At 38.2% G+C, this 24,926-nt stretch overlaps 1 protein-coding gene across 4 annotated transcripts in view; it reads right to left on the bottom strand.

Annotated features, from left to right (window-relative positions):
* Nucleotides 1-24,926, bottom strand: part of LOC139469750 (pro-neuregulin-1, membrane-bound isoform-like) — a 152,057-nt gene that overhangs the window by 56,640 nt on the left and 70,491 nt on the right. For all 4 annotated transcript variants that reach the window (XM_071252026.1, XM_071252025.1, XM_071252024.1 and 1 more), the window contains exon 2: nt 1,382-1,547. In XM_071252026.1, coding sequence (XP_071108127.1) covers nt 1,382-1,547 — 166 coding nt within the window. The remainder of the gene's footprint in view (nt 1-1,381; nt 1,548-24,926) is intronic.

The following is a 24,926-nucleotide window of genomic DNA, read 5'->3' as shown; positions in this document are numbered from 1 at the left end:
CTACGAGCATAAAATAGTAATGTGCACCTTGTTAAAAAATAACTGCCAAAATATACTACCAAAAAGAAGTTAAGGAACACCCAGTTATTTCTGTCGTGGCATGACTCCCGATTCTTACACATTACTATAGTTAATCTGTCATGGCATGACACCCGATTCTTACATATACGATTCTTACAAACAAAAATGGCACAACTACAGGCATAGGAAAGAATTCGGTGTTTTTTATTTAGGCTGGCTTGTAATAATCAATTTCTTAAAGCCTAAACATATTTAATTTTTTATCAAACAATTGCATATGTTATGATGTCAATTTTTAAAGCATCCGAAGGTTCCATGGTGATATCTACCAGTAACACAATCTTAGTCCCTGCCATTTCTACACAGTACAGTTTCATACACTCTGTAACATGAACAAGTAAGCTAGTGACAGTCAATTTGCCTTCCTGGAACAAATTCAAACTAAGACTTTGACCTTCTCGTGTTTAATGAAGTGAAAAACTCTTCTGTGATCAGCTATGTTTGTGTTGTGTTGAAAACCTTTGCCAAAAAATGAGTTGGAATCTCAGACAAAAACTCTGGAGCTCTCATAAACAAGAAAATTTTCCACCTGATGACAGAGTATGACCAAGAAAGAATTTAAACTCTGGCGCTGACAACCGACATGACTTCATACAAAGCACAAAAAACTTCTCATACACTAAGGAACCTACACATAGTTAATTCATTATCTCTGAAAACTCCTAAGTATTAAGAGGACAATACATCGGTAAATTGAGGACATAATACAGCATCTGAAATACTGTCTGCCTGTAATCCAATAGCCAGTCATGAGTAAATAACATGACATTCTTCAAATATTTATGCTTATCATCCAAAACTGGCTCCCACAGGAGATATGGCTTGGAGGAGATCAAGCGATATCTACACCGTAGATATCGCCGCAATGAAATTACATCACAATGCTTTGCAGACCATTGTGACATCACTGGTTACCATGATGTAACAATCAAATGACATCACTAATGGCTCTGCTACTGAAGCTGTTAGCAGTACTTTTTACACTGAAGATACTGCTATTTACTGTCTACAAATAGTTGGAAGAATGATGTTGGATGAAAAATAAAATCTCACCCTCATGTCTTTTGATATTAAATATATCAACACTCGTTGATAAAAGTGGCAAAAATCCTCGGCAAGCCTCGGAATTTTTCCACTTTTATCAACTCGTGTTGATATATTTGATATCAAATGACACTCGGGTGAGAATCTCTATTTAATACTGACTCTCCCCTTGTCTCCAACCCTGAATAATCCAACATTGGTCGTATGTAGCGTCCATGTTGAAACGGAAATAAAGTATTGAACACAAAGTTCTTACCTTTTATCCTGTATTCGTAATGTTCCTGATTTTTCTTTTAAAGGATGTCCATCTTTAAACCACTGAAATTTTGGGTTGGGCTTTGCTTTTGCCGAACATTTTAACCTTAGTGTTTCTCCTTCTTCAATCCGCCGATTTCTTATTTTTCTTATTGCTGGTGCTTTTGCTGCAAAAAAGAAAACCATAATTAACATAAATGGTGAATGATATTCATATCTAATACCAAATAGTGAGGGTCACTGTCACAAATACAAGGGTGTCATTTTCTACCTAAAGAGTCAGAAGATCTTTAAAGGGAAATAACTCTTAACAAAGTTGTCCACCAGTAGCCAATGCATGGTGTTTCTGGGCACATGAGTCCCCTGCAATCTGTGTTTGTTGGAAGAGACAACTTAGAGGTGAATGGGTGGGATTGCAGTGTGTGACCTTGCTATGTGTCACTGCATCCCAGTGGCGGAGATAATTGCATATGTTATCAACCATGGGTTAAGGTTAGGGCCTCAGTTGATAACCTACACGTTGTAGTGACAGAGAGTGATATTGCTGCATACACCAAAGCTGTGTCAAGGATGAAAGATGTAAGTCAATTTAAAATCTGAATATTTCAGCTGTTTCATAGGCATTCTGCAAGTTGGTATGTAACTACGAAAGCATTTAACTTTAAGGATAACAATTTCTGCTTTTCGCATTAGCGACATTTCGATGAAGATTCTTACACCGTTCTGAAGCTGGAGGTCATTCCAATTTGAGAATGGTGTAAGAATCTACAACGAAACGATGCTAATACAATAAACCAGACGATGTTATCCATAAAGTATGTTTTCTTAAGAATATTTGAAATTACTTTTTTAACTTTTGCATAGAGCATCACACATTATACAAATGGCCTCAGTAGACACATGTGGCAGATTGAGTAGGGTTATATACACACATTTAGCAATAACACATGCCATTCATTGCTTGGGAAACCAAGCAGGTGTAGAATAGAACTCAAATCTTCTCACTGACAAGTTAGCACACTTACCACTAGGCCACTTATCTTATTAAAGACGTAATGATGTACAATGATGTAGATTGTATCAACATTTAATTCTGCTGTACAGAGTCTACAAGATCCATGTGGTTTATAATTGAAATTGACAACCATTGTTGCAAGTGATAATACATTTCTCTGGCTCATCATCCAACTGAAATTGACACCGTTTTTATCAAAGGAGAAACATTTGCAAATAATCAATAAAAACCTTTTGATGGCTTCCCATGCCACTCATGCAGTAAGAAATGCCAAGCCAACAATCATGTGACAGGCTAAATCAATATCAGTAGTAATACATTCTTGGGGGTGGCATTGGCAGTTCACCCTTCTGCACTGTTCTAGGAGGTCACCATCTCCTAGCAGCTCAATCCTAGGGCCGTATGAAAGAAGAGAGCATGTGTTTTTCAAGGAGGTCACTGGTATCCTAACAGAGCCAAATCTCAGGGACTCTCATGGAAGTAGAGAGCAACTGTTCTTATAGGCAATTGTTCTTAAAGGAAGTCACCAGTCTCCTTATAGAGCTTAAATCCAGGCAGACCAATGGAAGTAGAGAGCAACTGTTTGTAAAAGCAATTGTTCTTAAAGGAGGTCACCGGTCCCCTAACAGAGCTCAAACCAAGGCAGTCTCATGGAAGTAGAGAGCAACTGTTCTTAAAGGCAATTGTTCTTCAAGGAGGTCGACAGTCTCCTAATAGAGCTCAATCCCAGGGACAGTTCTTGCAGAAGAGAGCAAGAGTTCTCCAAGGAGGTCACCAGTCTTCTAGCAGAACATAATCCTTGGAAGAAGAGATAAAAAAGTGTTGATGGTCCAATTACCAAATCACGTCTTTAATGACTTCATATGACATAGGACTCAGCCGAACAAATACATTGACAAAAACAGCCTGCCTAATGACATGAAATGTACAGCCATGTTATTGGATCAATATAATCATTTCCGGCCTCATCTTAGAAATAAATCCTTACAAGGTCAGCAAGTGTTTTTCATAGTCTGATATGATGATTTTTTTTAACATTTTGTTGAAAGAAACATTAATCTTTCAGTTTAGTTATCCTGGCTTATCCGAAGCTTGAGCCGCATGTCACACACGATTACGGAAGTATCGATGTACAATCTGACTGGATCAAGACCTAACTGTATCCTGATTCTCATCACTACTGGAACCTTTGCAGATACCAAGTGCAGACATTGGCTGTCAGTGACTTGGCACATTAGGTGAGTGCTTGATAATATGCACAACCCTATTCTCTGAGTGGGGCTGTTGATAGTGGTTCATTTGGTTTTATATTAGCATTCTATCACAAGGCCTTCCTAAGGCTTCAAAGAGTCACAGCAGTATTGTTCAACTGTGTACTATAACTTATTGGTCAGTGAACAAAGAAAACCTCATTGCCCTTAATGTTTATTGGCATCAAATGACCACATTGATTATTCCAAGAAAAAAGGATTAATCAATCAAGTTGAAAGGAAAAGCCCAATTGCTTTGAAATACTTCTTCTTGAGACAGAATTTAAAAAACACTAAACCTTTCGAAACTACAACCCTTCTCACACATACTGATCTCAACTCCAAAGATTCATTTCTTTTCGTTTCCCAGAAGTGATCATGTGTTTTCAGGCTGTTTTGACGTTCACCCACAAAGGAACAAGGTACGGAAGCCACGAACATGCAAACTGCTGGTCTTTAACAACCAGGGAAGCAGGCTTGTCTTGTGTGTTCCCCTTGAGGAGGTGAGGTGTACTCTGAATGAGGTCAATGGATGAGGTCAGTGAATGAGGTCAATGGATGAGGTCAGTGAATAAGGTCAATGAATGAGGTCAGTGAATGAGGTCAATGAATGAGGTTAGTGAATGAGGTTGGTGAATGAGGTCAATGGATGAGGTCAGTGAATGAGGTCAATGGATGAGGTCAGTGAATAAGGTCGAAGGATGAGGTCAGTGAATATGTTTGATGGATGAGTTCAGTGAATAAGGTCAAAAGATGAGGTCAGTGAATAAGGTCAAAGGATGAGGTCAGTGAATGAGGTCAATGGATGAGGTCAATGGATGAGGTCAGTGAATGAGGTCAATGAATGAGGTCAATGAATGAGGTTAGTGAATGAGGTTGGTGAATGAGGTCAATGGATGAGATCAGCGAATGAGGTCAGTGAATGAGGTCAATGGATGAGGTCAGTGAATAAGGTCGAAGGATGAGGTCAGTGAATATGTTTGATGGATGAGTTCAGTGAATAAGGTCAAAAGATGAGGTCAGTGAATAAGGTCAAAGGATGAGGTCAGTGAATAAGCTCGAAGGATGAGTTCAGTGAATAAGGTCAAAAGATGAGGTCAGTGAATGAGGTCAATGGATGAGGTCAGTGAATAAGGTCGAGGGATGAGTTCAGTGAATAAGCTCGAAGGATGAGTTCAGTGCTTAAGGTCGATGGATGAGGTCAGTGAATAAGGTTAATGAATGAGGTCAATGGATGAGGTCAGTGAATAAAGTTATTGGCTGTATTGTCAGTACATAGACAACAAGTCAAGTGTACAGATTATACACAATGTGTACAGGCACATGATACACACAGGGTGTAGACGTCTAACCATGGTGATATATCTGTTATACTACACACACCCAGTAATCACCTACTCAACAACACCTGATGACAATAAACACGTGGAAATCACACGCTGACCTACAGTCTCTTTGTCAATATGTGTACAGGGAAAAACATTATGTTGCCTTAAGCAATATCCTAATTTCCTTGCGAAACGTTAAAATGTTGGTTAGCCCAAAGGACAATGTACCAGCTCATCATGGACAGTCCTCATTCAAGTCTCCACATTGTTTGAAGCCTGGTGTCCAATACTCAAAAATCCTATAAGGGTTTAAACACATACTCATTCAATTTACCTGTAAAGGGCACCACCAAACAAAAAAATCCCCAGATCAAAGCCTAGCCATGTCAGTAAGCATCTTCTGAGTCCCAGATATATCAATACAAGGACCACAGGAATGGGCTTCAAATCTCAGACCATTTGCGAAAATTGAACCAGATCTTCATCTTCATTATGATGAGCAAACAAAAAAAACCACACCCACTGTGCAACCTAACTGCTTTGTACCCCATCATCTTCAGATACTTCAACAAGTAAATTGCCAGGCAATCAATATCCTACACGTAATGGATCTACCCCCTCTTCTGAAACAGCCCATCAAATGGCATCTACATCATTCCCATCTGACTATTTACATGATTAACCATCACTAGGAATCAATGGCACTGGGTAAAACACCTATCTACTGGAGACATTGCCAAGAAAGGGATAGTCTCATCCACAGAAGCATACTTTTGTTATCTCGCGAAGATGCAGTCAGCCATGTTGGTATAGTTTGCAGAACATCTTGGCCAGCATGCCTTGTAGTCAATTCCCTATTGCCAATTTCCGATATGTGTGTGTATGATTCAATACACAAAATTAGCCCAAAGTCGCTTCGGTCAAGTTTGATAAGCGGGATCGACTTCTTATCATCTCTTCCCAGTCGACAAGCGTACATAGACTTAGTGAGATCCAATATGGTAAAATTGGCTCGTTGTTCCCATGTGGTCACCTCTGGCTATTGAAATGTGGTAACATCAGTCATCACAAACATGACTAAAATACATTACTCAATATGATCTTTTAAGGACGAATTAGCCTTTTATCCCTTGGGGTCAAAGTTAATCAGTGGCATCTCGTATTGGAAGACATGTATCTCCCAAATGGCTGACATTAGTTACATGAACTTGGTCAATGTCAAAGTTAACCTTTATCTTGTAGGCTTCCATTTTGTTTAGGAGTTGGGGCTGAAAAATCCTCCTGACCTAATTTGATTGCAAAGATTGAATAAAATGTTGTCATTCAGACATTTAATGAAATCCTTTCAAGTTTTGATTGGATAAATTCATAACATGGATATGCAGCCATGGATCCATAAAGATTTTTGTAAAAATCAAAATAAATTTGGACTTAATTGGAATACCTTGTAAAAGATTACAATCAATACATAATAAACAATTTAACTCACCTGGCCATTAAATCAGGTCCATTGTAATTCTGATCAATGTCAACCAAATGAATTTAGGTGCGTTGTGAATCCAACAGTTTTTCTTCCATGCAATAGAATTTCACATATCAATGGGCAGTCTCCAATAATAATACATCAATCATATCCTGTATATTGTCTTCTCAAAAACCATAAGTCAATGTTGTGTCAGAATGTGCTCTGCTGCATGTAATGCTCTTAGTTCCCCAATTTCTAGTAAAAACTTTACCGTGTTCATATACACTTCGCAATTAATGGCACAATGCCATGGCCCAAGTTCATAAAAGCCAGAATAAAGGGTTCAATATATGGTTGCTTCCTGATTTGAAGTATTTTGAACCATAAGGTGTGAGGTAGGTAGCCTATATGTTAAAGTGTTTGCTTTTGACAAACTGAAGACCATGGTTTCCTTCTCTAAATGGGTAAATAAATGTGAAGCCAATTTCTGATGTTTCCTTGCCATGATATATGTTGGACTAGTGCTAAACTTGGTGTAAAACCAACCTCACTCTCTCAAACATAAATAAACATTAATTAAACAAATACTATCTCCCTAAAACTACTCCCATAGAACAAACCTAGAAAAGTACTATGACCCTGATACATGGTTAATTCTTAAAAAATACTCTGAAGAAATATTGACAAGGAAACTATCCTTCACTTCATTCCTCAAACCACTTTAATTGGCTATCAGATCGCATGATGACGGTAAATTGGTCAATATTACAATGTGGGTCAACTGACAAGGGACAATCCCGGTCAGTTACGCTCACAGTGATCATAGCCTGTGGCTACTTCAAATTGTCCATAGGTGCCTCTTGGTACCTACATCAAAGACATTCTCACGTAAAAAGACAATGAATAACACACCAGACTGTTAGCTTTTCTACAGCATATTTGTTTTGCGTGTTAATTTAACTGTATTCTATTTTTTGCCCACTGCAAAAAGGTTTGAAGAAGCTATGAGAAATTGGAGAAAGCTTCAAGGATCCTTGAAAGCCGTTCTGTAGAAACGTGTTCTTGTGTCTGACTGTGAATCAATAATAGCAAGTCAAGTTATTTTGGTAGATCTAGTTGTGACGTACAATAAACTTGATTGATCATTACTGTAATATTATCATTCTAACAGGTAGACAGGCTCTAAGGTGACAGTTCTGAACTTTAAGGGGCGGTCGGGTAGCCTAGTGGTTAAAGTGTTCGCTTGTCACGCCAAAGATCCGGGTTCAATTCCCAACATGGGTACAATGTGTGAAGCCCATTTCTGGTGTCCCCTGCCGTGATATTGCTGGAATATTGCTAAAAGCGGCGTAAAGTCATACTCACTCGCTCTGAACTTTAAGATTCATCAGTAACCATGGCAAAAACTGGTCATTTGCAAAGTAAAAATGACATAAAAGAAATATATTAATTTATAGCTGGCAGACTATTGTGCGTAGAAAAGATACAAAAAGAAAACCCAAAGAAACATAAAATATTCAATTGTGTCTAGAAAAGATACAAAAAGAAAACCCAAAGAAACATAAAATATTCAGTCTTCATTACCTCTGAGGACAACATATCGGGGTTCATAGAAATCATATGTGCCCTAGGGTCATATCACGTCACAACTCTACAGCGTACAGTTTCTGTCATCATTTAAAACTTATTGTGACGTGAGGTCGGAATGACGTCACACTAGAAACGACTTCATAGCTGATCATGATATTAATCACTGGACTTGATTATTTACAGACCACTGTCATATAGCTGGAATATTGTTGGGTGTGGTGCTAAACAACAAACAAACAAACAAAAACTTGTGAAACCATATTCCCTCCTCATCTATCATCCTCTCCACAAGTTCACAGTGATGCTTGAGATGCATTTATATATTTTTATTTATTTGTTTGTTGTTTAATATTCCAGCTATATAATGGTGGTCTGTACAAAATCAAATCTGGACCAGACAATCCGGTGACTGACATCATGAGCATCGATCTGATCTGGTATATGGTCACATGCATGAACCAAGTCAGCCATCAGGACCACTATTTATTTTCTTTCTACATACAACCGTGCTCACGTACACCATTAGAGTTCAGACAGTGACACAAATGGACGGTTGTGTCAGAGGAATATGCAAATCTTTGGTAAGATAGCCTCCTGACATGCCTGAGTCAGAAAAGGAGACACAGATTTTGGTAATTCCATGTGTTTCTTATTCAAGGAGAAGACATTGAGACATGTTCCACTTCCATCAGTTTGCAAATGCCCTCATTACACTATCATTACCCAGCCAAGGTATAATGATACACTCACTTATGATTGATTAGCCCCAAGATCAAATATTCCAACGGCGCCTGTGAGAAAATACAACTTATTCCTCATGGTAATTGCTTGAAATTGTCAATCCATACCCCTCAACTGAAATATTTTATATAACTATACATCATTACAGCTTACAAAATGCTCCTGTTTTCATTCCTTTATGGATCTGCCCGAGATCAGGTAGCCTACATCATTGATTATCCATTACCTAGAAAATATTCAATGAATGGGTAATATGTAGATAAATATGATCAACTCAAGGTGGCGCCTTACTCTTGACTGTCAGCTCATCTGTGAATCAATGCCGATGAGGGGGCACGGGTGGCCCAGTCGTCTAAGGCGCCGTGATTCAAGGTTGTTACGATATGTAATATTCATCTTGTGCATCACGTCCCCAAATATGTCAATGGGACATCACGTCACTTCATGTACTGACTTCCGAAGAAAACCAACCTCAAGCAGACGCCTCCTGTGATCCTTAAGTTATGCATCATCTCGATTAGAACAAAACACATAACGAAACATGGTGTCAGAAGTGGTGACAACTCACTCTCGTCACTAAATGAACTTTATTACTCCCAACTCAAGTGGAGCCTTACTCTTGACTGTCAGCTCACCTCTGAATCAATGCTGATGAAAGTTTATTGGCAAATGATTCCACTGAACCAAACTGCTTATCACCGAGATCAGTTATCTTTCAATGTTAACCATCCTCATCATTCCAGACTCAAAATTAGTTTCATGTCGAATTTTCCTTTTTAATATTCCAGACTGACAAACCCCAATGTTATTGACAGTACCTCCATTTTGTCAATAATCAATGTGACTGAGTGTGTTATGGTGACTGAGCTACCCGCAGCATGTTCTGTGTGATGGACAACTTGACCTCATCTAGTGGCCACCCCAACTCTTCAATCACATCAACACAGACCTCAATATTGTTGACCTCAGTTCAATGGTCAGTGGCCAATCTTGACCACTGGTTCAGATTCCCTTGTCACAGCCTCCTCCTACAACCCTCAAATGTCAAGGACATCTTCCTCAAAGGTTAATCTGGCCATCTTGACAGAATGACCATAAACGTGGCCTCTTTATTCAAAATCCCTAAAGATAATGCCAACTTTGGTATTTGACTCACAGGCACTTTCTAACATCCACAGAGTGTTTCCTTCAGCAGGGCAACTGAAGGCTCTTTCCTTTTATAATGGTGCTTTGTACCATGAACGGCATGGATAGAAACATATTTTTTAAAGCCTGGTACAGAGCACTAATAAAGATGTTTATGTGCCCTTTGGAATTCAAGCAAGCCATCTAAACTGCCAGGCAAAGGAAAGTACATGAGAACTTGGATTTGACAAACAAATCATTATCAAAATGTTACTAGGCTGTAAACAGTGACCAAAACACTGCAAACTTAAGGTCCAAAGGTCCAATAAACAAGTATGGTCATTGTATCACAATTACGTAGATCGATGCTCATGATGTCAATCACTGGATTGTCTGGTGAAGACTTGATTATTTACAGATCGCATCATATAGCTGGAATATTGCTGAGTGGGGTGTTAAACAACAAACAAACAAACAAAACTCAAGAATGACGTCGACACTCGTGTCAAATACGGTGTCTGACACAGATCTCTGCAGAGTTGGCTCACACAATGTATATATTACTGCTATTTATTTGTTTCTTATCCCATGAATCTTTTGATTGAAATGTCATGAATAAACATGATATCTAAATGGTAATCTGTTGGGAGCTTTTCATCTAAAACAAATATATAATGATTATAGTGTCTAATCTTAGTCCTCTCAGGGATTATTTGAGAACACCATCAGGCGTATACCTCTTTCAACAGTGCTTAAGGAATATTGCCATTACAAACTGCCGTAAAGGGTACCATAGCACTTATAGGTATTGAAGACATCACTTCACGTGTTCTTGTAATGAATCATCAGATTGATGCCTAGAAGAATTCATCACATTACACATGGACCTTGATATATCATCATGTATTTATCCTAGTTAAGGCTTTAATATTTCTCAGTTGCTTGAAGATTCTTTTCCTCTGACCACTGGAATCGGTGATACATATATATGAAACTAAACTGACAGGGTCAACCAGATGAGACACCTGATCGTGTTAGTCGCCTCTTATGACAAACGTAGTGGGCTTTTATGGTAAGCATGGGTTGCTGAAAACCTATTCTAACCCGGATCTTCATGGGTGTCAAGATTATTGCACTTAAATAGCGATGTGCATGTGCACATGCACGTGCAAGTGCAAGTATACATGTATGTCATCTTATACTAGTTATATAGTGCTAGCCCACTGAGATACCATGCCGCAGTTTAACATGGTTTAACATGGCCGACCAGTCCTTGTTTTATATCCTTAATGCCAAGCGCCAGGCAGGGAAACAACAAGAATCATCTTTTTAACATCTTTTGGTTTGATGCTGCCAGGAATTGAACCACTGACCTTCCTCTGTGGGCAGACACTCTATCCACTAGACCACAGAGGCTGTCAGATTTGACAGGAATGGTAAATATATAACATTGGACAAAAGACTCTTCTTGGAGTACTGGTGAAGTTATTGAAGACGTAACACTTAAAATAGCTGCAAGCACGTGCTAATGCAATAGGACAAACAGCAAATTACTGCAAGTCATAAAGATTTTATGTACGTTGAATCACAATAACTTTGTAATAAATCAAAAGAATACAAACTATCAAGGACAATAGTGAGTGAGTGAGTATGGTTTTACGCTGCTTTTAGCAATATTCCAGCAATATCACGGTGGGGGACACCAGAAATGGGCTTCACACATTGTACCCATGTCGGGAATCGAACCCGGGTCTTCGGCATGACGAGCGAACGCTTTAACCACTAAGCTACCTGACCGCCCCATCAAGGACAATAACCAACAGTGTTCATCTGATATTATTTGTATGTTTTTTTGTTTGTTGTTTAACACTGGACTAAGCAATATTCCAGCTATATGACAGTGGTCTGTATATAATCAAGTCTGGACCAGACAGTCCAGTGACGATATGACACACAATCAACCAAGTCACCAAGCCTGTCCAACTGATCCACTTATTCACCTCTTAGGACCAGCATTGCTCAGGGGACCAATTCTAACCTGGCATCCCCATGGGACTCAACTTAGGCTGGGCTGGGGTAATATTGATAGATGTTGATTGTCTTTCTTAATTCTGTTAGGGTGATAATATCATCGGAGATTATCACGTCGGCTCCATTCCCCACCTATTCAAAACTATTCAAGTGAAATAAACGATTTTCAGCGTCTATGCACACCGCTGTTCATCAGCCTGTGGAATAGTAATGCGGACTTCATTCAGACTGATAGAGCATTACAGGAACATGGCCAGATAGATTGCCGATGTATTCTGTATCTGCCAGACCAGCAATGTAGCAGTCAGGGCCTGCGTTGTGGTCACAGGTCTGAGCAATAATTCACGAAATACTCCCAAATTATTTCAGGAATACTTCGTATAAAAATATATTTTATTTTTGTTCCAAATTTTATTTTACTCTCTTTCCTATTATTTACTATATTATTGAAAGAAAGATCAGCTTGATGATGAGCTGAATGAAATCAGTCTGTTATTCATCTGCATCTTGAGTTAGAAACCATATGTGCACATAATGAAAGACTTGACCAATAGCATTTTATTCTGTTTGGGAGAATAACACAGTCCTTTATGACTACGAAGCTCCTCACATATTTGATACTTTTCCCAGTCTATTATCTGTCCGCTATTCATGTATTGATTTGAAATATCGTCCGAGAAGTCACAACTGACATTTTGATGATGATGAAAGTTTCCATTATGACAACTTGGTGATGCTACCAACCAATAACGCCTGAGAAACCAATAATTCCTGGATGGTTGAATATTCTTGATATTCGGTACAGTTGGGAGAGCAGCGCTGAAAGGGGCATCATAAGGGAGGCAGACAAGCAGGAAAACATTCAACATCCGTATCTTGAGAATGCCTTTACTCATTTACATACTTTTACTAACCTTTTCAGTAAATCACCCAATGCAAAATATGGAGAATGTGTTTATGTACATTGATATAATGGGTTATGTCCAAAGTTATATTTTGGTCATAGTTTCTGAAATTGTGATAAGTTCTCAGGAAGATATTATACGGTTTTCAAATATTATCGCAATGAAAGCGCATAGTGATGCCATTGGTTGAACTTTACAAGATTAAACAACTTGTAACATGTTATGAAATATTTTCTATCTTTTCTGACATATATGTGGTTATGAAATAATTTATCACACATGTATTTGATAAACTCACACTTCAATGAGACTCCTGTGACCTTTACCTTCGGAATGTTAAAACACAGATTAGCCGAGAGATTAAAATTGTGTGGGTCTTCAAAGGCTACTGGGTTCTATCTGGGGCGCTCAAGAGATAAAACTTCTCAAAAAAGAAATGTTTATGCATTTAAAAAAATATGGACATCATTCATTAGATATGGACTGATGTTATTCAGCCTCATTCCGACCTTGAAGATACTATATTCTGAACAACTCCAACTCAGAAGTCATAGAGACGAGATAAATACGTTTCAGCAGTATTTGCAAACTGGATGATAACTCAACCTATATATAGCAACATCTTGTAGGGTGATGACTTAAGCCAAAGAATTTCTGAGACTCTATACTAGTCAAGGGAGTGAGTGTGATTTTGAACAGCTACTTCAATTTCAATGACATCACTGCATGTCAGCTTCATGTGCAAAGGATCCGTGAAGATTCGGGGTAGAATAGGTCTTCAGCATCCCGTGAAGATCCGGGGTAGAATAGGTCTTCAGCAACCCATGCTTGCCGTAAAAGGCGACTATACTTGTTGTAAAAGGCGACTAACTGGATCAGGTGGTCAGGTTGATGCATTTCATCATATCCCAAATGTGTGGATCGATGCTCATGATGTCAATCAGTGGAATGTCTGGTCATGACTCGATTATTTACAGACCGCCGTCATATAGCTGGAATATTGCTGAGTGCGGCGTTAAACAACAAACAAACAAATCATGTACGAGGAGAGCCTGAAGAAATTCCTGTTTTAGATGTTTAGCACTTTGATGGAACCTACAATTATGGAAATTGTGCTGCCAAACCTAGGAACATTATCAGGAAGAATCTGGGTTTCAAACACATGATATTAATGTTTCTGTCACACAAAGGAAGGAACTCTGCACATCAAATTGCAGCACTGTAGACCTCAGGCTAGCCATGCCAAGCAGTAACATGAATCCTCACTAACTTAATCTTCATTAACTGGAGATATTGTTTATGACTATGGAACTATATTACTGGAACAATGCCTTTTCAAATATGGTTTTGAACTGCAAATGACTTGACATATCTTTGAACGTGACATATATGTTTGATAATCTTTGAATGTTATACATCTTTGACAATCTTTGACGATCCACTAGACAAGTTCACATGTTTATTATGTTATGTATTTAAGTACTTCTGACAAAGTTGAAAAATCATTTCACAACAATTGTGCAAAGTCGATCCGTCTGTGGTTGCATAGAGAACCCAATTAACATCAGAGAGGTTGTGTGGAAAGCCTTATTACATTGGATTTGAAACCTTAAACTCACTTTTTACCCAGCAAGGGGCAGTAAGAACACTTTTTATTTTTTGAAATATTTACAAATTAACATTTATTTAAGATGTAATCTTAATCAAACATTACACAGCTGATAGAATCATAACTAACAACATCCATACCAGATGTTATCAGTCATATTTCTTGTCATCCAAATTAAAATTAACTTTTCATGGACATCTTGGAACATGCTCCCCCAGCTACTTTAATAACTCCCTCCTTCACATAAACACATTTCAAATCTGCACTTTAAACAACAACTTTTTATCAAATATTAAACAAAATCCCTAATATCAACCTAATAAGAAAAATCTGTGTAAATTCACATATCTAATGAAGAACTCGCGCCTCAGAGACCCTGCGCCAATTCACAGCAGTGTATCAAAACGTTATCTCAATCAGTGACAATTCTCCAACGAGGGTCCAACTGCAGAGACTACAAGCATCTCTACAGAAGTCCCTAACAAAAACCACCTGTGCGCTTCCCTGAATACGTCTGCCGACCACGGGTTTCTTGGAAGATGATACAACTCACAGTGGTAAAACACATGGTGTTGATTTACCAATAAAAACACAGCGTGAAGCCTTTTCCATGAGGCGGGAAGAAGATAGGTGACTAAGCTCAGGCCGAGTTTGAGGGCATGGAGTCCCAAACCTTAACACTATCGGGTGACATAGTCATCCCTATCATCTTACCTATGTCTAAATTCTTCACAGGCTTATCGGCTCTTGTAATAGTCTTATTACCTGTGTTCATTGATTAAGAGAATACAAATTAAATTTTAAATGGCAACATTCATATATCACTTCTTTTTTCATTTTCTTTATATTCTGTAAGAATTCTATAGACTAACATCTAGTCTATGAAATGAACATATCGTACAGAAAAAAACAGTTGTTCAGTTATCTTAATAAAAATATAATAAAAGGAGCCCAGAGACTCTCTTCATATACTGCAGTAATCTAGACTTGCCAACATTATAGACTTGCATGGGCTGTAGTTGATATATTTGTATCAGGGTCTGTAAGACAGACTAAGAATTCTATAAAAATACAATTAATCTTTAAAGAATTTCTGGTATAATTACTATTTAAAAATGATTAAAAAACACATGCTCATGATGTAGCCGAAATCGTACAATGGACTCCACTTTATGCAGAGATTTCTATTGGATATGGAAAGGGTCTTGTGGCTTTAATTAAACATATCTGACATCATTTGCACAAAGCTATCTTCGTGCTGTTCCACAAAAACTTTCAGCACCATGACTTTCTAAATCTATGTTAAAGTATGTGAGTTACAATCACCTTAGTATAATGGCGCCCTGATACACAAAAGGTCAATGTGACTGTTTAAAATGTATGTCTACGTACGCTAAGTGATATTTGTTATGCAAAGATTCTGATTTTAGATCATATTAGCCATTTACTAAATTGATGTCTTCTCTTCAGATTGAAATGATTTTGACTTAATGTCCAGACTACATGAATATAACATAATTTGAGTGAAATATCACAGAATCTCAGCAAAATGAGGGCTTTCTTCATCTTGATTTGAATTAATGGCCGCCAGAATGTCGTACTATTATCCCAAAACATATAACAAATGTAAATACTTGGGGAAATTTGCTGATGCTAAGCAAAGATAATGTTCATTAGTATTTCCCATTGATGCTATCATCGAGTTTATCAAGTGGTTTCAAGATGGAATGAGAATCTTAGAGACACCCTTCTGCAAATGTTTTTTTATATGTATCTTTAATGGCAAAGAATTTAATTTTCTTTTGAATCCTATTAAGTAAAACGTAAAAAAACCCTTATCCAAAAGTGGGACAGTGTGATAGCCTAGAGGGTAAAGTGTTCGCTCATCATGCCAAAGGCCTGTGTTTGATTCCCTACCTGGATACAATGTGAGATGCCATTTTCTGGTTCTGATATTAAGATATTGCTGGAATTTTGCTAAAAACGTTGTAAAACCATAATCACTCACTTCAAACCATTATTGCAGTACTATAGTAGGGAGATGAATACTAGCGCAACACTTTTTCCTTATTAACAAATATCAGACTTTTCATTAGCTTTACACAGTTTAATGATAATTTTCTTAAAAAATGTCTATTTATTTATTTGTACAAATTTATATCACCTAGCAAAATTAAACAAATATTATTAATGATTAGAAGATGAAATACTATTTTACCATATGAACCAAATATAACAAAAAATACACTGAAAGAAGCTTCAGTTGCATATGAGATCATATTACTATAAAAATCAATGTGTTTTCTTTCTCAAGAGTATATAAATATGCATTCAGCATCCCAGTAGCTTTATCCAAGACAAACGATATGCATCATAAGTCAATAACATTACATGAGAGATGCCAAAATGGATTATCTACAATAACAAGTTTAACTTTGGAGGACAAAATGTCAATTTTCAAACTGAATGCACAATTGAAACTATGGAGAGAACTGCTGACAATGCAAAAAGGAGCTGACTCCCAAAGGAGGGAACAAGGCAGTTGAGTGTCATTTGAGTACTGAACATTGAACATTGACTGAAATGTCAATGGTGCATTGAGCATTGTCTGAAACATCAATGGTGCATTGAACATTGACTGAAATATCAATGGTGCATTGAGCATTGTCTGAAACATCAATGGTGCATTGAACATTGACTGAAATGTCAATGGTGCATTGAGCATTGTCTGAAACATCAATGGTGCATTGAACATTGACTGAAATGTCAATGGTGCATTGAGCATTGTCTGAAACATCAATGGTGCATTGAACATTGACTGAAATGTCAATGGTGCATTGAGCATTGTCTGAAACATCAATGGTGCATTGAACATTGACTGAAATGTCAATGGTGCATTGAGCATTGTCTGAAACATCAATGGTGCATTGAACATTGACTGAAATGTCAATGGTGCATTGAGCATTGACTGAAACATCAATGGTGCATTGAACATTGACTGCAGCACCATTGGTGCATTGAATAGTGATATGTATTTGTAAACTTAAGTGATGGCGAACATTTGGTGCTATTGCTTTCATGCAATGACATTTTCTAGCAGGCGCGTGATCTTAAGTGGGCATGGTAGTGTTGATGCGCTATCAGTTGTATTGGGTGGGTGGTAGCAGACGAGATGTCGAGGTAGAAGAACTTGAGGTGCTAATAAACCTTGCACAAGATCTACAAGTGCAATATTAACCTGGATGACCCCGACAGGTGGCATCACTTAGCTCCAGATAATGATGGTGCTGACCCTACCAGTATACAGTCAGGTAGTCCTGTCTGCCAGGCCTGCTGGTGGAGCCAGCCGGTTCTCCCACCTACTGCTGCGATGGGTCTTTCACCAGACAGTTTCACTTTTCACAGCCCTGTACAACTACTGCTGTCTGCTAGGCATAGTGGTGGATGAGGAGTCAAGTGTTTGAGCCTTGTGGAGGAGTTTAGTGTTTGAGCCTGGTGGAGGAGTTTAGTGGTGGAGCCTGGTGGAGGAGTTTAGTGGTGGAGCCTGGTGGAGGAGTTTAGTGGTGGAGCCTGGTGGAGGAGTTTAGTGGTGGAGCCAAGTGGAGGAGTTTAGTGGTGGAGCCAAGTGGAGGAGTTTAGTGGAGGAGCCTGGTGGAGGAGTTTAGTGGTGGAGCCTTGTGGAGGAGTTTAGTGGTGGAGCCTTGTGGAGGAGTTTAGTGGTGGAGCCTGGTGGAGGAGTTTAGTGGTGGAGCCAAGTGGAGGAGTTTAGTGGTGGAGCCTGGCAGAGGAGTTTAGTGGTGGAGCCTGGCAGAGGAGTTTAGTGGTGGAGCCAAGTGGAGGAGTTTAGTGGTGGAGCCATGTGGAGGAGCCTGGTGGAGGAGTTTAGTGGTGGAGCCTGGTGGAGGAGTTTAGTGGTGGAGCCTGGTGGAGGAGTTTAGTGGTGGAGCCTGGTGGAGGAGTTTAGTGGTGGAGCCTAGTGGAGGAGTTTAGTGGTGGAGCCTGGTGGAGGAGTTTAGTGGTGGAGCCTGGTGGAGGAGTTTAGTGGTGGAGCCTAGTGGAGGAGTTTAGTGGTTGAGCCTGGCAGAGGAGTTAAGTGGTGGAGCCTGGTGGAGGAGTTTAGTGGTGGAGCCTAGTGGAGGAGTTTAGTGGTGGAGCCTGGTGGAGGAGTTTAGTGGTGGTGCCTGGTGGAGGAGTTTTGTGGTGGAGCCTGGTGGAGGAGCCTGGTGGAGGAGCTTAGTGGTGGAGCCAAGTGGAGGAGTTTAGTGGTGGAGCCTGGCAGAGGAGTTTAGTGGTGGAGCCTGGTGGAGGAGTTTAGTGGTGGAGCCTTGTGGAGGAGTTTAGCGATGGAGCCTTGTTGAGGAGTTTAGTGGTGGAGCCTGGTGGTGGAGTTTAGTGGTGGAGCCTGGTGGAGGAGTTTAGTGGTGGAGCCTGGTGGTGGAGTTTAGCGATGGAGCCTGGCAGAGGAGTTTAGTGGTGGAGCCTGGTGGAGGAGTTTAGTAATAGAGTCTTGTGGAGGAGTTTAGCGATGGAGCCTTGTTGAGGAGTTTAGTAGTAGAATTTGGTGGAGGTGTTTAGTGTAGGAGCCTTGTGGTGGAGTTTAGCGGTGGAGCCTAGTGGTAGAGCCTGGTGATGGAGCCTGGTAGTGGAGCCTGACTTTGCAACTGGCCACACTAGGATTCATCAAGCCTGAACCTGTACCACTCTTTTTCACCTTCCATCTGCTGTGGTACAGGCAACATCTGACACATCACGTCAACCACGTACAGAGAAGATACTGGGAGTTGTGGGAGCTTAAGAGCAGTAGTGTTCATGCTCCTAACCAAACTAAAGTCAAATAAATAGATCAATATTTAATAAAGCTTTTGGTGCTGGCAATGCCTTGAACATACACATAACATCTCTGCTTAAACTTAGCGCACATAACTTTACATGCTGTCATGGCTGTATTACAACATCGAGGACTTATCATTCAGACTGACAGTCCACAAAAACAGCACACTTCAGAACCTGACTGATTGATTTAAACAGAATATAAATAATTGACTTCCAATTTTTTACCATGATGAACAATCTATCATCATATGGACATTTTGCCCAATCAAATATTTTGCCTACCAACGTAATCCCGTCTTAGACCTGCCATCTTGAACAAGTCTTGGTATATCTGTCACACGCAATCCATCAAACCCTATCACTTTGCCATAATTATTTATCTTCCCATAAGAATTTCTATTTCCAGATTGGCAAACAATAAGTTATCATGATCTCCACAGATGTTTGCCTCCTATCAATAACTCAATAACATCATGGCTGAAGCAGCCATCTTTATTTAGACACCAACAATTCGGCTGCATCTGGGTAAATATTGTTGTAATTCATGTCAATATCCCCCCAATCAAAGAAACCTGTCAATGATCTGTTTGAGCGCAGCCGTCACAACACATTCAGCAACTATTTACGACAATCATAATCCCTCTATTCCTCTACTTCCTGCTATTCATTTTCTCCGTCTGAGAATTTAGACATCCTTTCGTATGTTCTGATGTGCATCAGAACAACAGTGAGACAGTCAGGAATCTCAGGATACATAAACCTAAGAAATCAAATTACCCACTTACACCTCACCTGACACATATACATACGCCTTTAAGGAAAGAACATGAATTCTTGTTTACAGATGTTCTTATTGCATCCACAATACATTTGTATGGGGTAAATCTGATGCTAATTTCCTTAAAACATCTCTTACAAATACTATAACAAAAAAACAACTTTTTTCAAATAAACAACATTTTTGTACTTTTGTAAATATCTAAAATGAAAGTGAAAGTCAAATGCATTGTGAAACTGACGGAGTGTTAGGGAGACCAGAGCTCAAGGTCTGTGCAAATACATATCCTATCTACTGACGCTGCCAGTGGGAGATACAGAGTGCCATGTGATGATGCCATTGATATCACATGCTTGCATGATATCATGACCTTCTGTAGATATTTTCACACTTACTGTCAAGTAAAACGAACCCACACCTCGTATGATAACAGTAGTTTTTCTCACCACCATGATTCTGGGTGACAAAAATGATTAGAAAGAGTTTGAATTAGGTGAAAATACGTCCGAAACCCATTAAATGATAAAACCATAAGAAAAAAACCCTTTAATTTATTGAATTTTTTTTCAGACTAAGAGCCATAGAATTCCAGATAAAGACATATCTAGTAAAAGTCAGGCCATATTTACAACCAAGTTGACCTAATTAATCAAATAGAATTTGAATTATACAATTTCCTTCATGTAGACACATTAGGAAAAACAGATTCTCAACAGTTAAGGTAAATAAGTCATTTGGAAAAAAAGATGACACGTAAATAAAAGTTCAAGTATATCAAAATGATACTCTCCTCCCAACACTAATGGTCAAAGGACGAGGATGGCATTCTTGACTTTCAGCACTAAAACCTTGCTGTGCATACAAACCAAAATGGTTATCCTTTAAATCCAAAAATAACAAATCAGATATGCTGTAACTTAATACAAGCACAGATAAACCACGAAATGATAAAATCCTGAAAATAGAAAAATAAAAAGAATTGTATGGAACATAGCAAGTCATGTACATACTGCAGTAGGTCGGGGAAACATGAGCCAAATCACCCTGGGGACTACTCTACTTGGAAATTAAGAACTTGTTTGTTATCAGTGTACCAGCTAAACCACAATAATTAGATAAATTAGTGCAATTCAAGTTGTCAAGCTGTGTTGGTGATAAACTTCCAAAATTCAAGGGCGACTTTGTAACTTGTGAACTTGTGCAGTAGAGGCCTTTTATCAAACTTATAAGATATTGCAGCATAAAGGTCTGTCTATGGGTAAACGGTATTTCTTTAAGATGTACGATAATGTAATGAAGGTACAGGATGAAAGTTGAGTTTCCCACTCTGGGATTCCAATATACACGGCTAATGAGTACTTTCTGTCAATGTTTAATTAATAATTAGCAAAAAATTGTTTTGAGATCTTTATCATCCTTTCACTCAATCTGAGTAAACACGTAAAAAACAAGATAAATTTAAAAAAGAATGTCGAGGCCATTTTGTTGTTTTTCTCGTCCTATCTTTTACGTTTTTGTTGGTCTTCTTGTTGTAAGTCTTTTTCAAGAGGGTTTTAGGATTATTACTGATGAGAAATAATCCTATTTTATTATCCTTGTATTTTGGCATTTGGACCAAGATAAGTTGTAAAAAGTGGTTTGATCTAACTAATTAAGGCTTATGAAAAATAATAAATTCTACTTTTTGCCGTTATGTTGGACCAGTGTACATGAACAATGATAAAATACTGATATTTAAGTTTTGTACTTGAAGGATTTTTGTGCAACAGGGGAATTAGTGTTTGATCAATATATACAAAACAGAAAAATCTTGTTTTAAAAATATATTTGAATGATCACAAACCTGAATGGCTTCTTGTGAAGAGCAAACAGGTGTTGCTAATGAACATTTTCTTTATTTTCTAACCAACAGTTTATCAAAATGTGCTGACTCGGGAGACTCTGGACAAATATTGCATATCCCCTGATTATCTTAGAATAACATTTCTATAGACTAATTTGCACTTCATAAATTCTGTGTAAACATTTTCACAACAGGCTTCGCACCTGTTCACTCTTTTATACCAATGTGACATTTTGCATTAATTCCGAGTTAAAATAGACAAATATATAGCTGAAGAGCAAAATGTCGACATTACAGCTCTCTGCCGAAGCCTGTTATCTCCTTTGTGTTTACATTGATATATCCTAAAGCAAATTGTTATGTTTGATTTTTGTTTGAATGTCTGTTAATGACATGTAAGGTCAGTAATCTGTTTGAAAACATCAGCCTGTGACACATCTTAGTTCAAGACATTATGGTTCTTTTCCTTAAAGTTGATTTAACTTGCTGGTTTAAACTGAATGCTTTGTTGTTTCGTTTCTCATTCTGGATATAATGTCTGGTATTCCTACCCTTACAGACGCCCCTCAAAGTAGAGACTGGACGCTACACAAACACGCCCCTTGATGAAAGAATATGTCCATTTTGTGCTGATGGTATAGAAGATGAAGAGCACGTATCACTAAGATGTCCTAACTATAAAACCGAAAGAGAAGAACTTTTAAGAAAATGTTGCGATGTTGAAGACGATTTTAAGAATTTCGATGATCCGAGAAAAGCCAGTTTTATCCTGTCTTCCCAAGATGTGATATATTTAAGTGCCAAAACCTGCTTTAACATTTTATCTAAAAGATATGATTGCCTTTATTATTAATTCATGGTTTTACTTTAATATGCGTTGTAGTTTATGTACCTTTTATTTATATTTTAATATGCTCTTTTTATGAAAAGTCTCTCGTAACCCTGTATAGGGTGGCTCGTTACATTTTAGACTTGTATACTTTTACATATGATATGTATTTGAGATATAAATTTTTGTATTTTAAAAGTATGAATAAATCATTGTAATGAGGTGAGACTATAATAAACTGTCTGTCTGTCTGTCTGTCTGTCTACAATGACCTGATTGGTAGAATGTATTATTTGATGACAAGATCAATTTAAATAGTTTCTATTTTTGATTATCATGTAAATATAGAACATCACGTTGTGAGAATTATTTGAACCCGGAGTCTTAAAAAGTTTTATGGTGAGGTGAGGTGAGGTGAAATGGGGTTTAACGTTGTGTCCAAGATTATTGCACTTAAATAGCGACATGAATGCACTTGTGTGTGTTTGGCTGCTGGTCTGGACTGATGCTGATTTGTAGTGCTAGGTTACTGAGATACCTTGCTGCAAATTAACATGAATACCTGACTCAGACACAGCATACTGACTCCGAGCCGATCAGTCCTTGTTTTGGCCCCTTAATACCGAGTGCCACACAGGGTAACAACAAGTACCATCTTTTAACGTCTTTTGGTATGACACAGCTGGGGATCGAACCCCGGACCTTCCACTCTCTGGGCGGACAGTCTCTACCACTAGACCACGGAGGCGGTCATGACATTTCAAAATTTGACGCGTCAGTGCTTTATTACCCTTCTGCTGAAACAGACTCAACTGGTGTAAAATGCCAAATAGCCGTGATAATTACAGGAATGGATCACTGAAAATCAGTGATGACACCAGATGTTGACAACCAGTAGAGTATTGATCTTGGTGTATCTGAAAATATACCCATTCAATACAGAACAGGTATCAACATCATTTTGTCACAAATAATTCACAGAAATGATGTATATACAGTGATGAAACACAAAAAATGTTTACCCATTGACAAAACTGCCCATAATGTAAGTGCACAGCTGACACTGTCCCTGTCTGTCATAGATACTATTAACCTGTGCACTATCAATCATCACACCTTCCCTGGCTGAGTCTTGTGTTGATTAGTCCTATTAACACCAAGACACCATAATGACAAGTCCATCCGCACAGCCTGGCTATTTGCACATTGCAAGCATATTGAAAATGCATGTGTTTATTCAACCCTAATATGACGACAGGCACATAATGCTGTTGACAGTTTAATTACAATTTAATTTATATAACTGTCTCATCAAAGACAGAAATGACCTCTAAAACTGCCTAGCAAAACTAAAATTGTTCAGTTGTGTATAAAATCAATGTTTTTTTATTCAAAATGGAACCTCTTGATGAGTTGGTCTTAAAAGTTTCTGCTGTCTAAAGCTTTGGGATAATTTGAATGGATCTTTGTTGTGAACACTTTCTAAAGGTTCTGTCACGTTTCTGTCAACAACAAAGTTTGTTTGAACTGTTCAGGAGCATCCTATGACATGATTTTGGAAAATACATAGGCCTAAGCTGAACAAAAAAAGTTTGGGGTCATGAATATTTTTGGGAATATTTGTTATATATGTATTAAATATAATATGAAACTTTTAATTCCATTTTGGGGATTTTTAAAGACATTTAATGAAATAGAAGATGAGGAACACTTCCTGTTGCGATGTCCTCTCTACAAAGACCTGAGACAGGAACTATATTCATCACCCAGCTATGCTCGCTAAATATACTATTAAATCCACCAGAGCCTTTTGCAAAAAATATCTCCAATTTCATTCACAAAATGTTCAGGCAAAGAAAATCTGCATCTCCTCTCTAGGAATATAATCACAGCAATAATTGTACTCTATTGTGTATGTCAATGTTTAATTAGTCATGTTCATGTTTTGTACCCTGCCCCCTGTGGGTGTTTATGTGCAATAAATATTCTTCTTCTTTTTCTTTGCTGCAAGCTTTGGCTGAAAATAAGCCTCTGAGCATGTCTTGATAAACCCCTGTATAACTGTTAGATAAAACAATTGCGTATCAGCCGATCGCAAAATTCATTTACCGACAGTAACATTATGTAAAACATGTGTATACTACTATTTATTTGGTTATAATGATTTACAAGTATTGTTGCACAAGTTAAAAAAAACAAATGTA

The sequence above is a fragment of the Haliotis cracherodii genome, unplaced genomic scaffold (genome assembly GCF_022045235.1).
Source record: "Haliotis cracherodii isolate W230 unplaced genomic scaffold, xgHalCrac1.p SCAF_2, whole genome shotgun sequence".
NCBI classification, from domain to species: domain Eukaryota; kingdom Metazoa; phylum Mollusca; class Gastropoda; order Lepetellida; family Haliotidae; genus Haliotis; species Haliotis cracherodii.
The sequence above is the reverse complement of the archived record's forward strand: the minus strand, read 5'-3'. Positions and strand labels throughout refer to the sequence as shown.